This window comes from Ambystoma mexicanum, chromosome 10 (genome assembly GCF_040938575.1).
Source record: "Ambystoma mexicanum isolate Mex_15411 chromosome 10, UKY_AmexF1_1, whole genome shotgun sequence".
In the NCBI taxonomy this organism is placed as follows: Eukaryota; Metazoa; Chordata; class Amphibia; order Caudata; family Ambystomatidae; genus Ambystoma; species Ambystoma mexicanum.
The window spans coordinates 1436812598-1436835236 of NC_090932.1; the positions used below are offsets into that span (position 1 = coordinate 1436812598).

Below are 22639 nucleotides of genomic sequence, written 5' to 3' on the forward strand. Positions count from 1 at the left end.
TCATCGAGGTAAGGGTAAACTGGGACGGATAGTCTGTGCAGGTGTGCTGCCACTACTGCCAGGACCTTTGTAAACACCCTTGGCGCCGAGGCAATGCTGATGGTGAGGACTTTGAATAGATAGAGCCTGTCCTCTATATTGAACCTTAGATATTTTCTGTGCGCTGGCAAAATTGAAATATGAAAGTATGCATCTTTAATGTCCAGTGTTGCTATGTAATCCCCCTGTTTCAACAGAGTTACCATACAAAACTTTTGAGGTTTGACAAATTTGTTCGCTGGGTGCAAGTACAGGGCGCATGGTGAGGTCCTTTTTTGGTACATGGAAGTACACTGAATAAATACCCTTGTTTACCTGAAGAATGGGGACGTCATCTATGGAGTCTTTTCCCAGAAGTGCATCCACCTCTTGTATCAGGGTTTGTAGATGGTCTGGCGTCAGGCGTCGTGCTTTGGGCGGTCTGAACTGTGATGGTCGGGCGAATTCCAAACAGTACCCGTGGGTGACCGTTTTGAGGACCCACTGGTCTGACGTTATCTCCTCCGATGCCGAAAGGAAAGATGTTAAGTGCCCCCTGACCGGGTTAACATGGGAGGGGACCTGGATCCGTAGGTCATTTCTGACCGGAGGCTGTCGCTACCCTGGAGTTGGGACCTCTGCCTCTGTTCTTCCCGCACCGCTGTCCCCTGAGTTCCAGGTATTTCCCATATTACACTGCTTTTGTGTGAAACGGGATAAGCCCCGAAAGGACTGGCGGGAACCGCTCCTCCTCTAGGGGGAGGGCTTTTGGGTGATTTGCTGAAGGGACTTAAGAGTCTCATGCTCCTTTTTGGCAGTCTCAAGGGTATCGCCGACTGCTTTACCAAAGAGATTCGACTCCTCGATAGGTTTATTAATAAGAGTTGCTTGGGTCTCCGGCTTGAAACCAGAGTTTCGGAGCCAAGCGTGCCGTTTGAGCAGGGTGCCTTGAGCTAGTGATCTTCCTGCCGTCTCTGCAGTATCCAGAGTGTTTTTCAGTACATTTTGGTTGACCTGCCTGCCCTCGGCCCCAATGGCGAGTAATTTGGTTCTTGCGGGTTCAGACACCTCCTGGAGACCTTCCTGCATTAGGTTCCACTGTACATCAGCATAACTGGCAAGCAACCTAGTGTTGTTTGTTACGCGCGCGGTAAGAGCAGCTGCCGTGGTGATTTCCTTTCCCAAGGCGTACAGCCTCTTTGACTATCGGGAGGTTCCTCTACTGTAACAAGGGGTACTCACGCCTGTTTCCGGGTGGTGGTAACCACTAGGGAATCGGGGGTGGCGGGGCCCTTAATATATGTAGGGTCCGTAGGCGATGGCCGAAACAATTTCTCCACCCTCAGATTTACTGCCCTAGTCTGGGCTGGTGTGATCTAGGAAGGAGCCAATCTCCTTTTAATGGAATTCAGGAGAGGGATGGCTTGGCTGGAGGGGAGCTTTTCTTTAAGACTATTCTCCACGAAATCTTGTTCATCTAGGCCCTCCTGGGTGGCGATCTGAAAATGATCTGCCGCCTTTCTTAAGATGGCATTGAATGCCATCGGTTGATCCACTGGGGAGGCCTGGGGGGCCGGCGTGGAGAGAGGGGAATCCAAACATAAGACACCGACATCATGGTCCTGGTCATGAGAGGGGAGCGCCCAAGGCTTTGCTTCAACCTGGCGACTATCCTCCCAGTCTTCCGTGGGATTTGCCTGGGCATCCGCAGTATAGTCTTGTAGGAAGGTGGTATCCTCCTCCTGATCATAAATGTCCTGATACGTGTCCATCTGGATCTCGTCTTCAGGAAGGATGGAAGTGTAATTTTCCAGAGAAGGTTCAAGAATTCTTTGAAACTTAAAAGCAAGCACAGAGGGAGGGTCCTCCCAAGGTCTCTTGGGGGTAGGTTGCTCTGAAAGTGAGCCAAACTTCTCCAACCTATCCGTACACCCTTCGAATTGTTCTCTAGTCCATCTAGACAAACCAGAAGGATCCGAGGGTGGAAAACTTTCATCCTCCTCCCTATGGCTTTGAAATTTGTCTCCCATAGAGCTAGACAAATGCACAGGATTTTCCACGTAGTCCATGCGAGCATCGGGACACTGTGGCGCGTCTTTCGGCGCATCCGCAGGCCTCACCGTGCTTTTTGACGTGTCTTTAGACCTCTCCTTCAGCCCGACTGCCGAAGCAATCCTAGCGATGCTGTCTGAGATGTTCGGTGAAGCGGAGCGATGTGCCGGTTAACTAACAGGCCTAGCAGTAGATTTTTCTCCTACCAAGGCCTTGGGGGGTGTCGGAGCGTCAATTAAGCACGCTTCGACACCCAAATGTGTTTTGGGAGTAGCGCCCTTAGGTTTAGAAGGCCCAGTCGAAAGACGCTGCTGGGGATGCAGGAAAGGCCGTTGATCCGGAGGATCAGAGGATCCCGTCGAAATTTTCGGCAGTTCCGTGGATGCTTTAGCCCGTTTCGGGCGGTACCGTCGAAACTGGGGCCGGGGTTGTTTGTTTAGTGTGGCAATCTTGTACGCCCTTGTCGTCGGGTATCTTCCCCTTAGCATGACTCGCGTCAGGCCTAGCGGGGTCGGGGACGGGCGTGGCAGACCTAGAGTTGTCCGTCGTGAGGTCGATGGCATCCGACACGGATGCCTGGTCATCACTGGTACCCCCGTCACTTTTGGCGGGTGGGGCGGTGGGGGAAGAAGATCCAGCCCGTGACATGCCGTAGGCCACCCACCGCTTACCGCGGCACTCCTTAAGCCTTTTAGGGCGCAGGAGGCTACAGGCCTTGCTCCGCGCTTCGTGGTCAAGAGGTAGACAATTATTGCACTCATCTTGCTCATCCTTTCAAGGGTATCTTGCCCTGCAAGAGGGGCAAAACCTAAATGGTGTCCTTTCCATAGCAAAAGGCAAAGTCAACGACCAGACCTAGAGGGCAAAGAGAGGGAAAGAGGAGAGACATAGCTGAAAGGATATGGGCACCCGGACCCCACTCTCCCTATTGTGTAGGCCGGCCAGAGGGCCCAGCCACGTGGACGGCTCCACTGCCGGATCTTAGGCTTCGAAAGTCCACCACAGTCTTAGGTGAGTATAGGAAACACTGTCGAAGAGATGTTATGGGGGATAATCGACAAAGTCAATAAACAAGGATATAACAATGTCTCTTATGAAAGAGCTCAGCAATAGGGTGACCAGTTATATGGGCGGAAAAAAACAATCTGAGGGACCACAGCGCGTGTGGGATTTTGGGTACACTACACATCACGATAGGGATAGTGTTACAGACATGCCTATGCCGACGTCCCCTTTCGGTCCCCGAAAGAAAAGATGCAATACTCCACGGTTACCACTGGATGCCGGACCATATGCACAGCATGTGATTCTAAGCAGATTAACAAGCATCAGAAACTAGTTGTTACGTATCTGCCTGCTGCACTCCAGGCATCAGGACAAGGAACTTCAGGCGGGAGTGAGAAGCGGGGATGCCTGAGCACGAGGTATTGAGCTGGGCAATTGTTGGGCGAGGGTAGGGAGGTTTGGGTAGTTAGCGGGGAGTTAGTCTATGGGTCCACACAAGTTTTGTATGATATGCACATCAGTTGACGAGTCATGTAGATGTCCTAACTTGCAATGGGGGAACTTAAAATAGCCTCCTGGAATGTAAGGGGGCTAAATAGTTACATAAAACGAAATAGAATGAGATATTTGCGCCGTCAAAAAAAATTGGCATAGCACTCCTTCAGGAAAAGCACATCACAGGCGAGAAACTAGCCACCCTTGCTGCAAAAGGGAGTGACAGAACCCTGGGCTCGCTGCATTTGGCATATGCTAGAGGAGTTTTTGTATGGGTGGTGCCGTATGTACCATTCAGGGTCCTCATAACTTTTAAGAATAAAGATGGTAGGATGATTGTAGTGCAGGGATTTTTACAACAGAGCAAGCTTTGTATTATCAACACTTATACACCAAACCATGACACAGCGGCCTACTCATACGCTATAACCCTGGATTGGCTCATGTACAGATATGACTTTAGAATGGGGGGGGCTTTCATTGTACGTTAACTCGGGAACTGTATAGATCGGCCAGTACATTCACACACATAGCCCCTTCAACAAAGCCTTGAATACACATGAGAGCATTCACGTTGTACGACATATGGAGGGCCCTGCATCCACAAGCCCACAGGTATTCACACTGCACGGCCCCCACGGATCTATACACCAGACTAGAATATGTCTTCAGAGGGGAAGCAAACCTAGGTGAATTCAAAATGGCGGAATACAAAGCACGTGTATTTTCAGATCATGCACCCCTCTTGTTCACATGGCAGATAATTCCTCCTAATGCATGTATCCCGACCTGGAAACTCAAGAGGTGAATCCCTGAAAGATGCGGTGTTCCGGGAACATATAAAGGAGGCCGTGAAGGACTTTTTCAGAAATAAGAAGGGGAGTGTAAAATCAGCCGGCACATTATGGGAAGCCTTCAAAGTAGTGATTAGGGGGGACGGCAATAGCTAAAGCGAAGGAAAGGGAATGCAAGCCACGATAGAAAGCTTTACACAAGGTTCGAGAGACATGTCCAGGGAACGGGCCTAAGAAGTTATCCGTCTGAAACGGGAATACCTGGAGCACTGGGATAGATTGGGCAATCTGAGCTACAGGAAATACATACAGAGACAACACGCAGAAGGGGATAAGCCGGGACGCTTATTGGCTTGGCTATATAAAAGCGAATACAAGCAGGATATGATACAGGCGATTATAGGGGAGAATGGGGATATTTGTATGACGCAAGTATGCATAAACAAATGTTTCCAGAACTATTACAATAGAAACATTTTATGATAATTCAGAGGGTGGACATGCAGATTCGAGAATATACGAGTTAGTGATGTGAAGGCAGGGAGACATGCTTGCGCAGACCCGGCATAACTGGGAAGCTGACCTGCAGGAACAATTGACACATGAGGTCTGGGGTAGAGCGATAGCTTATTATAAAAAGGTGTACAGAAATGCGAGACTGGTAACCCCCCCAAAATTGCTAAATTTAGCAAATGACAGCGCAAACTTGCCCAAAATGAAGACTGACTAATGCAGACCTGGTACACATGTTCTGGACTTGTACGAAGATCCAACAGTACTCGGAAGACATAGCTCAGTCCCTAGCTAAGGCAGGCATAACGTTAGACACGTGATCTCCCACAACCTGTATGGCTTGGCATTTTTGCACGACCAACATGTATGACGGCGATGGGCTGGAAGGCGCACAAGGGTCTGGCAGTAAGCCTGTGGTAGAGTGATCTCCAAAAATGGTAGTAGGTAGCAGAAACCTCAGTGTGGCAGGAGGCGACCCGACGAGGCCAGGGGCAACAAAATGTAGACTTGGACTCCTGGAGGCATATATGTTACAGGAACTGATGGCTTCTGCGAACAGCGACGCCCAATTGGCAACAAATGCCCCATCGCAATAGACGGAATAATGACTAATTTATACACTCGGCACAGTCAGATTCAATGGGATGTGACATAATAGAGGTGGAATAGGCTGGGAAGTGGGTGGGGGGATCTGGAGGCAAAGGAACAAACGGACACAATCGACTGTACATTGACATGTGAATACATATATGAGTCTAAGTTACATTGTTGTTAAAAACCAAGAAAAATAATACATTTCAAAAGTACCAAAGCAACCCTAGGCACACATTTTTGCCTTACTTTGCGTTTGCCTAGTATTACATTGCAGCTAACAAGCGGGCAATTGAGAGCAGCAGACCTCTGGATGATTAGATCTCTTTACATGGCAGATTCGGCATCCAATATTAATTGTTACTTGTGGGTCCTGTGGTCCGGTCTGTCGGGCTGGCTGCTCTAGTCTGCATGCAGGCTCAACCATGAGGCAGGCCGTGAGTACACAAGGGCTGGCCTTGTGTGACTTGTGTTACAGGGCAGGCCCTGCTGCACGCTAGCCCTTAGCACTAAGGCATGATGTCACGCATCATGGTTGGACCTGTATGCAGGCTACTAGGCCAGCAATGCAGTCAGCCAGCACGGATAGGTCCGCAGGACTTGGGGACCATCAACACATCAGCAAAAGTATTCCTTCGACCTCACCTCAAGTACTGTAATGTGGTACGTGGGTATTCAGAAGCTTCTACAGGTCGGTGCACGAGTGGGTGGGCTGCCTGCTGCTCACACAGTCAGACACACACGTTATGCTCCTGCTTTGCTGCAAACAAAATGGAGGGAGTCCAAGGAGGACTGTGTCAATGTGTGCGTTCGTACCTCACAGTTATGATTTAGCCACGCTCCTTGCAGCACCCTGATTGGAGGATTGGACAGGGGTCGGTCAAAGCTGATTGGACAAGGTCTCGAGCCAAGAGACCTTTGACCTCTGACGACTCCTAATGACGTCCATGGGCACGACGTATGCATGATGGGTATTTCAACATGCTGGTGCCACAGTCAAATGAGCACACCCAGAAACAACTGTCAACAAGCAAAAGAATCTTAGTTGGATAAAACATGGCTAAGATGGAGTTTGACAGGATTGAGAAACAGAAAGACAAGGACCATCAGTTGGAGTTGGCCTGGCTACAAGGGTCTCAAGGCTCCTCCAGCGGTTCTGGTAGTGGTTCCAGATCGTCTTCTCATCCTAGAATCTCCTTAGCATGTATGATGAAAAATGTTATTTAACTGATTGACTTAAAACCTTTGGGTATGCTTGTGGCGTGCAAGAAGTAGTTACTGACAAGATTGCTTGGAGGCACAGCAGAATAACCTCAATCTGGCTACAGTGCCATTATGCATATATCTAAGGATGACGAAGGATTGTGATCAATTGAAACAGGCTCGCCTCTTAAAGTTTGGGAAAACTCCTACTCAATGAAGAGGTTTGGAGAGTATATGAAAAAAAGAACATACTTGGGTGTCTTTTGTTACAGATTCCTTGACAAACTTCACTGGCTGGGTAGAAGGCCATACAGTAAACACTCTTGAAGGCATGATCAACCTGGTCATGTTAGAACATAATGTTGTCTCTTGTTCCCATGAGTTTTAGCAGCATTTGCCGGATTCTAAGGAATTACATTAGATCCAAAGAAGCTGGCCATTGATGCTGATCTTAGGGTTTCCCATAGAATGTCTCATAAGGACAAGCATGCTTCTAATAAGCAAGAGGGGAAAAAGCAAAAAGAGAAAGAGGGTGGTTCTACAGATATAACTACTTCTCACAAGGCCCACAAAAAGCCAATCTATTTTAAGGGAAAGCCTAAGCAAATGTGATAGCCTAAAGCAAAAGGAGAGAGAAAACACAAAGGAAGAGGGAAAGAAAATATTCACTCAGCCATACCTACAATTAAGGTTGAGATAGTTGGCCAAATTCCTACACCTGACGAGGGACTGTCAGAAACTCTTTATTCCTATGTGTATCCTGCACTACCAAGCTTGCTTACAGAAGTGGAGTACCCTCATGATGAGATTAGTAAATGCCAGCATAAAAGGCCATCACTTAAAGGCCTGTGGAGAAAGGCCTGCTTCTAATTGGAGGCTGAGCCTCCTGTGAAGCAAAGAATCCAACCGAAAGTTGGGTGACTAGGTGTAAGCTGTTAGGAAAGATTTCATATATGTATGTAATTTTCCCTCCATGTGTCAACCCCAACCTTATTGCTGATAAGACACCACTGACTGACTTTGCCAGAGAAGCACAGCCTTCAGCTGTACTCCTCTAAGCTTTCACTCTCTTTTTATGGGGAAAAAAACTAAAACAGTCAGTACTGGGAGACTTTGTTTCCCTTAGTCCTTTTCCTCATGTTGCCACTTTTGTGCAACATGTTACAAGTGTGCAATGTATCTTACCATACAGCACACGTGGGTCTATAGTCATTTCCAAAGGCCCTAGATACTCTCACTGGACTTTTTATAAACTGTGCAGATGTGTTATGGACAGGACTGGTGGCAGCTATCGTTTTGCATTATTTTTAACCCTTTCCTGCCATGATAACCGCGTTAACCGCATCTGGCACAAATAGGTAGCCTGGCCCCAAAATGGCCATGCCACAAGGTTCTTTTTATCCCGTCCTTCGGCCATCTTGTCCCTTCACCTTCCCCAGGTCGAATCGACCCGGGTCAGTCCTTATTTGGTCATGCATTTTCCCGCGAATCCCAATGCTTTTGCGGGCTTCTGCATGCCTTGTGTGTGTGCCTCCAGGATGTGGGCTAGGATGTCTGGTCCCAATACACATCCTGGGTGCCAGAGAGTCTGGAGTGTCCTGAATGCCTGAGACCACCATGGTCTATGATTCGTCCACGTATGGAGTGAGTGTTTGTGAGCAGATCTCCCATTGGGTCCTCTCCGTTTTGGTGCGAAGGCAACTTTGGATAAGAGGAGGCTGGAAACACCACTACCATGTTGATCTCCTGAGTTCTCACTGAACAAGGGATAGGATCCAAGAATCCTGTAACTACGAAGCTGAGTCGAGGAACCGCTGGTGACCCACTGGAAGGTTTGGCACCCTGAGCCTGTTGTTGTCCCATGGGACCCCTCTGCATCTGGTCGTCCTAGAAGGTCTACAAAGACGCTTCAACCCATTGGAAAAGTGGGACCAACTATTCTCGGCACCTTCACCAAAACCTGTAAGTAAGCTTTCTCGAAGTGTACCTGGGACAACCAGTGGGCTGACCAGATTACGCAGGACCTTTGCTTTGTCTCTGCCGTCGGTTGGAGGAGGTCCTCGAACCTTGGTATACTGCTAGCTCTGTGTCCACGGCACCCTCAAACCGAATTTCATACACTTTGCATTCCAAGGTCTGAAGTGAGACGAGTGCGCCCAGACCGGAGTAAACGCGGTTACCCTGTTGCCCTGCTGCAGCGACGCCCTTTGCAAGTCCGCTGCATTTGTGACCCTCTTGCCCCTGAAGCCTGCTGCAGTGAAACTGGGGTGATTCATCCCCCCAGAGCGGAGAAATCGCATCTGTCCCGTTTGGGAATCCTTGCTGGATCTCAGGAACTAAAAGGTGCCGAGACATCATTTTTGCCGCCGTCGAACCTGCAACCGAATTGGACTAACCTGCCGAAGTTTGGGTCTCCTTGCCTCAAGGACTGGTGAGTAATCATTACCCCAACCGGTGGCCCCTAGCGCCAGAGCCCAACTTCACACACAAGTGGTCCCTGGGGGCCCCTCCCCTGTTAACTGCTATTGTGAAATAGCGACTCCATCCCGAACTGTTGAACTGCCTCTGCCTTCAAGTGGAGGTCCTTCTTTAATAGAGGGAACTTATTCTTCATTTCCTTATCCACCTTCCCGAGCTGCTAGAGTCCCCTAAAGAGAGCCTGCTTTGTCCATTGGAACAACCGCGTACCTTGGCACACATGTACTATTGAGCACAAGGCTCCACTCTTCTTAGGGCTGGGACTACCTCTTAGGTGAATAACTGATGTTGAATTGGGTCCAAGGACTAACTGCACTGCCTGTTTTCATCCCATCTAGGTTGTCAACATATTTCGTGCCGTCATCCCTTTTGACCCTCCTGGTCTTGTATATATATATTGTATCGAGTGTGATCTATTGGTTTACTTAGTGTTACTGTGATTCTTTGCTATAGTCTGTGTTACAAAGGCTTTGTAATAAATGTGTCTATATTTTTTAATATAACACATGTCTGGAGTAATTCGTAAGTGTCCTTGCTCTGTGTGCTCATTGAGGTCCTTCAGTCACCCTCACCCCTCCTCAGACTTAATCTTGACCGCTTGCCATAGCTAGCCTGATTGGTCTGGCTTGTCCAGAGGTTACCCTGTTCCAAGAAACTAGGCTGGCCTTCTGAACCTCTGCCCCCCCTGGACAGCAGAAATCCTTCTTAACATAAGCCCACAGGGCCAACTACAGGAGACCATAACAGGTTGGTGGTTCCTCCAGATAGGTGGCCCTTCCTCCTGCAGTTGGTGCATGAAGTTCCTCTGGGAGTTAATCTTAATATCAGGATAACTCCAGAGTGGTCACCCATTGATATGGAGTTTTACTTAAGTCCACCTGTGGTAGCATTGGAGAAGACTCACTCTTAGGTGTACAGGGCTCCAATTCTTATATTTGGTTTGAACAACCCGAATGGTTTGGTAACTATGGCTGAGCAGCCAGGCTTCGTCTAGGAAGGAAAAGGGCTGTAGTTGAGTACAATGACCCTTGAGCACACTTAAAATCAAGGAAACACTTTACACACTGTAGTTATTTACAAATATGCTTATTTATTATATATAATAAGGAAAGGCTTAATTCAAACTACAATGCAGGTAAGTAAGGAACATTTCGCACATATATACAGTTGGACATTTACATTAGAAATGCTCAATTCAATGGTAGACCTTTAGATGATAAAATGTTAAGCATCAAGAGTAGCTTTAGGTTAGTAAATCATTCATCAACCAACAAGTCCAACCCTATGTGGGGGAATGACAGTCTCAAAAAGTCAGATGGGGACACTGCGAGACCAGTGATACGTGGGCAGCAGAAGAAAGGAAAGCAGGCGCTGTCCAAGTTGTCAAATGTGAAGATGATGATTTTCATAGCAAGTAACACATTTTGATTCAAAGGATTCAGTGGGCTAAGCAGGCCACCTGAAGGGTTTCAGCCTCTAGGACAGATGTCCTTAGACCCGGGAGAACACGGTTGGATCGTCCACTCCAACGTGACTCAAGAAGCTCAGGAGCAGCAAACAAACACAATTGCCCAGGTAGGTACCCAGGAGTCAGACTGTACCCTCACTGATGAAGAACAGCAATGTCACTGGTGGGTCCCTCTGGGAAGACAAGAGAATCTCTGATTCGGGTCTCTGGCCTTGGTGCCTGGAGGAAGAACTTTTGGTGGGAGAAGACAGTCAGACACGGTCACAAAGATGTCCAGCAGGTGATCTATGTGGCACTTGGTTATGGAGACTCAAAATAGGTTTCATAGCAGGAACGGCTGTCACCAAGGAGACTTTCCTCCTTCTCTAGGTACTCAAATCTCCCGAGGGGACTTCTACAATCAATATTGAGTGTCTGTAGACCCAGACAGATGCCCACAAGTTTCTCGCTGGAACCGCGTACGACAACACGACGCACCACATCAGTGCCAGAGATCCCAGGGTATTCAGGTATTGCAGGCCTTGAAGGTTGCAGCACGTCTGAAGATTGCTCAAATATCAGCTGCTCTCGAGACTGGTTAAGTCCACCAGTTCAAAGGAAGAAGGTATCCAGTTGCACAGAAGAGAGGGCTGGAACAGCACTGGTCACTTAGTAGGCTGCAGACGTCCTCTTCTTTCTTCTTCTTCGGAATGGATCTTCCAGTGGTCGACTGGCTTCAGCATCAAGACTCTTGCCTTTTATGCAGGAACCAAGCCAATCAGCATGCATGCAACATTCAAACTTGAGTGGTGGCTGTCCCAAAGGGACAGCCAGGCATCCAGTCAGAACTGGATCTAAGCAGACCTACTGGAGGACAAAGACATGAGGCATTTCAGTGCCCTCCCAGCTTCTTGTCTTCCCAGACACACGGGCGCCGAAGACAAAGGTGTGAGCAGGACTTTCCCCATGCCATGGAGGCTAAGATTGTTAGTCAGCAGAACTCTTTTACATCCTCAGGTTTAGGATTATCTTAGTGGTTGATGATCAAACCACCAGGTATCCTGATGCCAACCCACATCAGACAGTAGCTGCCAAGTCAGTTACTCTCAGTTTTCTGGACACTTATCACAGGCTGAATCCCTGAAGAGTTGTGCCTGACCCAGGCTGCAACTTCACATCCAGGTATAGCCAGGACCCGTGGAAGGAAAATTAGGTGACTTATCATTTGTCATCCCCATATCCGCCACAATCAGATGGTTAGAGAGATATTCATTGGAGCTATCCGAAGTATGGAGCCCTAAGGGACACCCAGAGAAGGCAGTGGGCCCTTGTTCTGTCATACTTGGTGTTGAAAACTGATCATGAGTTTAGGGTCTAGACCTCACCTAGTTAAAAGACCCAGTAATGTAAACTATTCACTGGACTTCGAAAGACCTAGAGTTTCCTATGAATAGATTGATAATGATCAGTCTATTATGGATGTAATGGGAGCCCTGCCCCTTGTTTCAGAAAGGGAGACAGAGGAATCTGGATCGCTCCCTGACCTTATATTCCATGGCAACCCTTCTTATGGCTTCATTGAGTGTGACTTGGAGTCTCCTCAACTGACCCCAAAACAGAAGGGTGAGATGAAAACTTTGCTGAGGCAATTTTCCCCCTTGCTTTCCCCAATTCCAGACTTAACATTTTGGTGTGAGCAGGACTTTGTCACTGGAGTTGGTTGACCTATCAGGTTTAGGAGTTGAAGTTGTTCATACCAAGTAAGATCTTACATTGTGATTGAGGTCCACAGAATGTTTGATCTAGGGGTGGTAGAGCCCTCCAACAGCCCTTGGTCCAGTCTCCTGTGGTTCTGGTACGAAAAAGAGGTACTTTTGATTTGAGTTTCTGTGTGGACTACAGAGCTCTTAATACAGTCACCAAGATAGATGTGCATCCCTTTCCACAAACTGATGAGTTAGTGGACAAGCCAGGTGCTCCCAAGCACCTTAGCACCTTTGACCTTACTGTAGGATTTGGCAAATAACCCTGACCGTAAATGCAGAGGAGAAGACAGCATTTTCAACACCCGAGGGACTTTATCAGTTCAGAGAAACGACCTTTGGTTTAAAGAATTCACATGCCGCTTTTCAAAGGTTGGTTAACCAAGTCCGGAATGGTTTAGACAAATTCTGCATGGCTTATCTAAATGATATTGAAAAGATGCTGACTCCAGGAACTTTAAGATTACTTCATCTAAGTTAATTCCAGCTTCTTAGTTTCAGTTACATATTCAGGACATATAAGAAATACACAGGACATTATCTAGGACAACACCGGCACCCTTTACCCAAGCAGGCCAGCTGTAACTGCCACTACACAGAACTCCCACTCAGCACATTCCATCATTCACTCATCAACATTCCCCGGGACAACACAATCTACCTCACATCAGACAGGCACTACACAACACCCCTCCCTCCTTTACCCAACCACCCATACACACAGCACGTCACATACAGGCACTACACAAAACACCTCCCTCCTTCCAAAACACACCGACACGCCGCACGCAGATGAACACTTCCACTGCAAATCGCCATCATCAAACAACACACCAAAACTAACTAACTACATTCCCTGAACCGATCACATCACCACCACGCTCCCTCGGTCTGTCCCTGCCACAGACAGACAACTAGACTCTAACCCCAGGATCAAACCAGTGCAGGAACTGGGCTACTTCACCTACGTCCTGACGCCACCACAAAACTTCTTCGCCATCTACCACCCGCTCCCGCCTCAAATATCGCGAGTGTCCAGGCTGCCACCCTGGAACTCCAGCAGGCCTCTAGACTGCCACTCTAGAGCACAATAGGGCCTCAGAGCTCCCAAAAAGCCAACCACAATCTCACACCAACAAGGAACTCACATAGTGGAAACACAATACCACTCAGTTCTCACACAGACACACATCGACTCGACAAATCGAGGGCATTCCACCAGACCACGTTGTGCAAACCTACCAAACACATTGAGAACAGTGGCCACACACTCCCAATGCCATCAACAAATACTGGCAAAACTAAACGCTAAACTCTGCTCAGATGACCTCCTCTCACAAGTAGGAACATTGAACACATAGTATAAAACAAGATCCACACTCAACACCACAACAACATAGAAATATTTTCTCATCACCTCAGGACTCCACCACACCCCATTCCAATGCGTCAATGCCAGGCGTCCCCAGCCATGCACCCCCTTGCCTCCAGCTACACACTGTCCCCTGTGATGAGAAGGGTAACAAGCCCTAGAGGAGGCGCTACCTCCCTTTCGAACAACCGCATAGCTGTTCAACCTTTCTCAAAATCCGATAAACTCCATAAACCAGACCAATACCCAAACATGGATTAGAAAAACCAAACCTCCTTGTGCTAAAAGAGCCGAGGCACTACCTCGCTCTAGGACGACCACATGGTTGATAAACCTTAACCAAATAAGGTAAACTCCATACCAGACCAATACCCAAAAAGGATGACAATATCTCCCACACTATATTGCCCAAGCAACACCACCCATGCATTGCCCATGGATTACCTCTCATATCTAAAAAGACATTCACACATTCACCATGCTCACAGCAAATGCTATCCATTATACAGCTCTCACTACCTCTCTCCATTCCCATCCAACAGTTGCACATAATAAACACCATCATCAGAGTCAGATAGAAACATATGCATTTCAAAACTAAAATGCCATAACCACGTTTTGCTGTAGACAGACAAAACAGCATTGAAAACATACGCATTTTAACCATCAAATGACATAACTTTATGTTTTGCTGTAAACAAAACACCAAAATCAACACTTTTATGAGCCTAAAAGTCCAAGGCATTTATAGGCTCTACCCAAACCCAAAAGTCCATAGCCATTTCTAGGCTCTAAAGCAGTCAACTGCAACCCTAGTAGTCCACGTTGCATTTATGCAACTCTAATTGCTGCAAATCCTATAAATGAGTTAAGGTGCCTATGCAGCACCCTCTGCAGCTTAATGTCCATGTGCCGTGGCACGGGCACCCCAAACCTGCAAATCCTCAATGGTAAATTAAACTGAAACTCCAAAACCAACCACCAATACATTTCCGTACTATTAACACGCCACTTACAAACCATAAGCACACTCGTACACTTCAATGTGTATGCGGCTTCTATAAAGTTGCACTTTTTTGCATCTAGACAGATGCACATACACATGCACATACTTTTGTACTACAGCATTATCACCGAACAGAGTAGCCCATTACCATTTTTCAATGGATTCAATACTGTTACCCACTTTAAATGACACCGGCGACAACTCACCATCAAAGCATTACATCTCCAATATAAGCAATTACCTTTGCTAGAATATGGCAACCTCTACGCTCACTACGGACAAGCATAGCTCAGAGAACTTTCATGAGCTGCAAATGTCACCTTAATTGCTGGTCGCTACCTGACGCCTTACTTACTAAGACAGAGCGCATTCCCCCATCACAATCCGCCAAAAAGGTTGAAATGTTGTTTTCCTGATTTAGAGTCCGCCGAAAATGCAAAAATGTTCTTCTCCCGAAGCAGAGACCTGACCATTTGGCTCTTTGGAAATCTAAACACTTCCTGATATGACCATGTGGCAACATCGCCTTGTGTCCAGGTTGAACGGTACCTACTCCAATACTGCGGACACGATTCACCGTTCCTCACTAGGTCCTTTGTGGAACATAGGGATATCATCATTCCGAAGATTCTCCAACTCCACCTACCGGAACGTGACGTTACCATTATCACAGTAGGAGCCGAGCTTCGCACAGCTCTAGTGCCCAACCGTCATTAGCGATCATGTCAGTGTCTACGGTCGCAATCACTGTATAGAACCATCTCTTCAATGATGCGAAAGTAGTGCTGTAAGCACCTTTACCCTGTGCTCTGCTGGGTCAGCCACGAGACAAGTCAATCAGGGATCTTTCCTCCCACCATTGTTACAGCCTCGTCTGTACCTCCTTGCCAATGCAATGCAACCCTAGCAACAGGCACCATTCTTCCAGGACTGGGACACACTCCATTTGTCACCCTCAGGGAAACACTACTTCCTCACGGTTCCTCCCACAGAGCTTACTTCTGCTGATGGCCCTTAATTTGATGTAGCAGATCTTTCCCCGCATGTACTAAGGGGCTATGTCATTGCTTCTGCCATACAACATGTCCATCCCTTCTCCATCAGGAATATAATTCCAGCCCACTCCTGTCCTTCCCTTGCACCCTGGAAGATGGGACTTACTGGTTTTGGGGGCGGGTGGGGGGCAGTGTTGTCCTTCCTCTTGCAGCTGTCATTGTCCTTCCTGCACCCCCCACAGCAGGGTCCTTCAGTGTCTTTTTCTCCTTGCAGCATGTAGGTTACCCTGTCCAAGACGTGACATCACAAGCTACCTCACATCAGACAGGCACTACACAACACACCTCCCTTCTTTACCCAACCACACATACACACAGCACGTCACATACAGGCACTACACAACAGATATAGCAGTTTTCAGCCCTACTTGGGAGGAATATGTGAGACACCTGGACAGATTGGTCAGAGTTCAGCCTCTTCCCAGCACAGTACAGGCTGTACAAGGCTGGGCAACTGCCACAACCCAAACTCAGGTGAGAGCTTTTCTAGCCCTCACTGGGTATTGCAAAAAAATCATATAGTACTATGGAACCAAAGCTTCCCCTCTGACTGCCCTCATAACTCCTACAAAGCCCAAGAAAGTCAGTTGGACTGAGGAGTGTGAGAAGGCCTTCCAAGGACTGAAGAATTCCCTTTGTCAGACCCCTGTTGTAAAGGCACCTGATTACCAGAGACAGACAGATGCCTTTGACATTGGGATAGGTGCTGTCCTTTCACAGTTAGATGACAAAGGCTAGGAACATCGAATATGGTTTATTAGTCACCAGATTAAGGACAAAGCATGGTGGAAGAGAGTGTTTTTCCAATGTGTAGGCCCTTCGGAAGCTGAAACCTACCTCTTTGGGAATCATTTCACTGTGCAGACAGACCATATGCCATTAAGTGGCTAATGAACATGAAAGGAGGGAATCCTAAATTGCTCATGGGGCCCCTAGGCCTTCAAGGCTTTGACTTCACTATTGAGCATAGGTCAAGTGCAGAATATAGCAATGTTGTTGGACTGTCCAGAATGTATAACCGACTGCAACAGGAAACCCATCCAGGGGTGTATTAGAGCCCCCGTACCCCCTGTCCGTAGACTGGGGGAGGGAAGTGAGTGTTAGGAAAGGTTTCTCTTTTAGCAACTTTCCCTCCATAGGTCTATGGACTCCCAAATCTTTTGCTTTTGTCTTTGAACCGGTGCAGACTTTTTACAGCTTCACTCCCCTGGCCTTTTGTTGTGGGGCATATGATCGCTCCTTCAGACTGTCAGTACTGGGAAACTACGTTTCCATTTTGTCTTTTTACGGTCTAGTTAACTTTTTAACAGTGCACACAGCATCTTACAATGAATTCAGTGGGGATACTGTTGTATCACCCTAATCTTCGACACTTGGGATTTTTGGTTACTTTGATATGTGCCTTAAGACAATCAACAATCCCATTTTTACGTTATTTCTAGTGTGCACAATCGAATGTACCTCTTATGTCTACTGAACCTGGCCAATGCCTTACAATGGCCACAAAAGAGAGAGAGAGAGAACCCCTCTTACTCCCTCCCACGAAGGGGGAGGGACTGTCTGGTCTCATTCCACATCCATTGGGCCTGAAAGTCTAGGTGTGTGTGAAATGGGTGAAACCCACAGCAGGCCCGGATTGAACGACTGCTGGCTGTTTGAATGGTGCAGATTCTTGCCATTGGTCGGCTTGGACTTGCTTCCAGGCAGATTCTTGGATAAGAAGAGGACTCCTGCAGCCATTTCTTAAGATCAGCATTGGAGCAAAGTATCCTGTGTAGAAGAGCAGTCGACTGAAGATCAGTGGACGACTCCCAAAGAGGCCCACCATCCTCTTAAGCCTTTGACCAGGTGAAGACCTGCTGAACTACCTCATCTGCGAAGGCCCCGAGCAGTGCTTGAACCCTTGGACAGGTGGGACCAACCAGTCTCAACGCATTCAAGGATCCGGCAGTCCTGAGCCTTTGGAAGTGTCCTTGTATCGCCCGGTGGACTGACCAGCTCTCCAGTGGGCTACATAACAAGAACCGTTGCACCACCAGAACTTTGGTAGTCGCCGGCTTGCAGTGTAAGTCACCTCCCAGCTTCAAGGGGTCCTGCTCTGGAAGGTCGTCTTCAAACGCGATTGAAAGGACGCCTGTCGTCGCATGTGTGAAGTGGCCGCTAGTTGGAAGTACCCTGCCTCTGTCTGGTGAAGTGTCCTGAAGAGGTGTGCATTGATGTCTTCTGCATTTCTTCCTTGCCAAGTGTTGCACTCTGCTCCTGGAACCAACCGGAAGAATCCTTGCACCCGGCACCAATAGCTGGAAGACCTACTTCCAGCGCCCCTCCCAATCGACCAATCTAGTCATCTGGGATAATCAGGTTCTGGGTGGTAACTAATCGCAACGCATTCTTCTCTCCCCTTTCTCCTTAAAATAAACCTTAGAATAAACTTGGTTATCCCGTTCTATCTTTTGATCATCGCGTCTAAAAGCAACTGTACCTGAAAGACAGGAACTTTATTGAGTATCTTCTCTGGAACATTTCACTAACCTCTAAAGATTGGACCTCTAAAGTTAGGGTATATTTCCTGTGACTTGGTGCCATTCTACTGCATCATTACTAACCTTCTTTTCTGTTGAATTCCTAAGAACTTAAGGGGACTACATAAATGTTTATAAAAGAGTGTTGTGTAATATTACCACCTGCTTGTTTCATTTCCTAGTGTGTGTTTTGGGCCTAGAATAAATATAGTATTTTTGCATGTACATGTCTAAATTGAATTATTGTGTGCTTCACTGTGGGAACTAATTGTTGACCCCTGACTCCACTCGCGCTCTCCTGAGAAGAGCCTCAACAGCTCTCCTCTGCTACCTTGGTAAGGGTTTGGCTAACCTCTCGAGTTACCCTGTTCACTATAACTAGGGTGGCCTCCTAAAATCCTGCCACCAGGCCAGATTAGAGAAATCATCTTATCTTTCAAGACAAATAACAGATGCACATCTTCACAGCACTGGAACGGACCACAACAACCCTGACCTGAACACCAGACCTCTGCACTTATAGGCCAATATCAAGTGATTGATCTGAAACCTACTAGGAACCTTCTAGAATGTGTAGTCTCTGACCTACATGGTGGGAAGAAGGCTGTTAAAATGGATTTCTAAATAAATGGCCTGGTGGACAGATTTTGGGAGGTCATCTTAGTTATAGTGAACAGGGGAACTCTGAGAGGTTAGCCAAACCCAGTCAAGGGAAGTGTGGAGAGTGCTCAAGGCTTAGTCTCAGGAGATGTGAGTGGGGTAAACAGTCAACAATGAGCCCACACAGTGAAATACACAATGGTTCTGCTTAGATAGGATAGTACAAAAAATACTCTATTATAGGCCCAGAAACACACTAAAAAAATGTATGAAGCAGGTAATACTATCACACAATGCTCAGTTATAAAATATAGTCACCTTTGGTTTGTAGAAATGCATACAATTCACTTGAACATCTGCAAAGAAGTTAAGTAATTATGCAGTAAGGAAAAACAGTTCACAAGAATGAAGACCCTAACTTTATAAGTCAACAACAGCAATCCCTACGTTGAATGGGGCCTTGTGCCCAAAAGTCACAAAGTACCTTTAGGAGAGTGGACAAAGTCAGGAAGAGCTAGTGGACAAAGTCAGGAAGAGCTAGTGGACAAAGTCAGGAAGAGCTCTTGTGGTGGTGAAAAATGTACCAGAAGACTTCTCAAGGATTTTACAGGTAAGTAAGATACTTTTTCTATCTCTTAGAACACCTTTTAAAACAAACATTTAAAAAGCGAGGGATTGGACTAAATCAATGATATTCACAAAGTTTATTATAGGGGAGAAAGGGGCATCAGTAAGTATTCTGTTTACTCACGCGCTTCCTGCAATTTTCCCAAAGGACATGGCAGGTCGACTGGGAGTTGCTGGATGTAGGTTTTTCCACCGTTGGATCCAGTAGAATGTGCCCAGGAGCTGGGCATCAAAGGGAGATTTTGGTCGGGTCCATGAGCTGAGTGCAACCCTTTCTGAAAGAGAAAAGCATCATACACTGATGCATGCCTCTTCAGGACACTCTACCAGACAGAAGGAAGCCAGTAGTCACTGTGCACGTGCAACAGCAGGCTTCTTTCAAGTCACGAACAAAGATGGCCCTCCAAGACAGGATCCCTTGAAGCGGAAATTTGTCAGGAAGGAGACTTTTAGGACTAGCTGGAGACCACCGAAGTTCCAAATGAAAACACGGAACGGCAACACTTCCGGCACGGTAGCCCAACTAAGAGCTGGTCGGTCGACCGTGTGGTCCAAGGACGATTGCAAAGCCTGAAAGCTGCAGGAATGCAAGAAGAGTTAGAAACTGGTCGAGTGCATCAGTCCAAGGGTCAAAGCACCGACAAGGGCCTTCTCAGATCAGGTAGTCCAGTAGGGCTTCACCGCGACAGTTGCAGGAAAGGTCACCAGGCCTTTCAGGAGTCGTCCACGGGTGTCTTTAGTCGGCTGCACTGCTACACAAGATAGTTGGCTCCATTGCTGATCTCCCAGAATGGCTGTAGGACTCCCCTTATCCTAAATTCAGGTGAGTGATCAAACTGAGCCATCCAATAACAAGGATCTGCACCAGTTACTCAGACAGCAGTGGTCCAGTCAGCGCCCACTGTGGGTTTTACTCATGCATGCACACTAGAATTTTAGGCACCACAGTTTGTGGACTGGGACCAGATAGTCCAACCTACTTCCTGTGTCCACACACATGGCATGCACTAGCCCACGAAAACAGCAGCTTTCCTGGGCAAATGCATGACTAGATTACAGATTTCCTGACCTGAGAGGGCACGAAGAAGGCCAAGGAACAAAATGGCCGGGGAACAAGCAAAACATCTTGTAGCATGGACATTTTAGGACAGTTTAGTGGCCAGACGCGGTAAACACGAATGTGCACACTAAAATAAATGCAGATAAATGCAAACATTTAAAAAATGTAATTGCTGCCACCAGCTAGTCCTTGTGCACATTAAATAGAATCCCCCATGTAACGGTCTAGGGTGATACAAGAGTATCCCCATGCACAGAAAAGTTACCAAAACGGGTAAAAATTCAAAGACAAAAGGGAAATAGTTTCCCAGTACTTACTGTCTGAAGGACTGATCAGTTTCCCCATAACAAAATGAGTAAAAAGGAGAGGGATGAGAAGCTGAAGGCTTCACTTCTCTGTAAAACGTCAGGCAAGGTTAAAAAACAATAGCAAAAAGTATGGGGGTCCATAGAATCTGGAGGGAAAGTTGCTTAAAAGAGAAATCTTATTTAATAAGGGCCTCTCCCCGCAATGATTACCTCCAAACCTTCCTACTATATTCAGTCGTCAACACAGATGGCAGTGGAACAGATCACAAGATGGACCCTCTACATGCTTCTGCCAGTGCTTACCAATCCTGCTAAACAAGACACATCCTGAAATTTCCAAATATAGTTCCTTTGTGGGCCTGGAGAATAGCTCAAGGGCAACGTGCTCACCTTGGAAACAAGATAACGCAGAGCAACACAGACAGCTTCGATGCCCGGGTCCGCGCTTAGAAACCTTTGGGTATTAAGCGTGTTATAAATAACCATTTACAATTACAATTTGTGCATTCTAGTTTGTACTACTTCCTTGCTAGTCAGATGCTCACAAAAGGCGTTAGTACGGAAAAGTGTCAAATAGCAGTTTTTGAATCCCAATTCGCCATGTGAAATTAGGCGCTATAAACAAACAAGCATTGTCAAAGCCAAATACTGCAATAGTGAAAAGTGCAACAAAATATGTTTGGTGTGAAGGAAAAGACTGTTAGAAAAGGGACAACACAACACCTCATCGACAAGAAATTGACTTTGAACTTTAGACAAAACCTAAATATGAATATATATGAGAATTATTTTTTCACCCACAAAACTACAGAAACACAACCTGTAGTGTGCAAAGAATGTTCTACATTTAGTGGATTCATGTACAATACCTGTTCTTCATCAATTCGGCGCTGCAGGGTTTCAATGTAGTGCTGTACGGCCATATAGATAAATCTATACTGTGCTTCAGTCTGAACCATTCCTGACCTCTGGGATCGCACCATCTGGATAGTCTTTGGCACATCTATGTCACAGTCCACCCCTGAAAAAGAAGGGCATCAGTTTGTGACACTGTCAAATGCTCCATTACACCGAAGAGAGCATTTTTTTCACCACCTAAGTGAACAGCAGCACAATCCGGCTGGTGAGGTAGGTATCAGGTGACATTAAATAAAAAGCCATGTTCAACAAAAATTCACCTCAGCTCATTTTTAGAATTTGTTTATTGAAGTCGACTTCACTAAATACAATACTACAGACCCCACAAGCAAAGGTATGTTTCAATTTTGCATCCCATGGAGCTTTTGATATGGATAATTCTGCTCAACACATCAAAACATCTACAAACATTTCTTCAAGAACTAAAGGCAGAATTATTCAACATTCAAGTGTAAATAAAAAACATTAAAAAGGTTATATTATATAGCATTTAGTTGAAATAATTAATTTTGGCAAAATATAATTTTTGAAAATGATTAATTAATTACTGCTTTTTAAATGCTGCTTTTTTGGACTGGTCCTCTTACAACCCTTTCTTAGCAGCTCAGGGGTAAGGGATTTCCCCACACAAAATATTCAGCACTGTATCTTTTGCGACGTTTACCTGCTGCTATAAAGATTTTTGAAAAATGATTTGCCTTTCTATGGAAGGTGACTTGCAATAGTTGTGTGTTGCTAAGGAGGTGGGGAGCGGGGAAAATTAGATTCTTACCTGTAACTGCAATTCACCAATTAGAACATTCCCGTAGAAT

The 22639-nt window shown here is 46.6% G+C and overlaps 1 protein-coding gene across 1 annotated transcript in view; it reads right to left on the reverse strand.

The window, feature by feature from the left end:
* Positions 1 to 22639, reverse strand: part of PTPN11 (protein tyrosine phosphatase non-receptor type 11) — a 1257273-nt gene that overhangs the window by 391079 nt on the left and 843555 nt on the right. The window contains exon 13 of the mRNA XM_069619490.1: positions 21779 to 21930. Coding sequence (XP_069475591.1) covers positions 21779 to 21930 — 152 coding nt within the window. The remainder of the gene's footprint in view (positions 1 to 21778; positions 21931 to 22639) is intronic.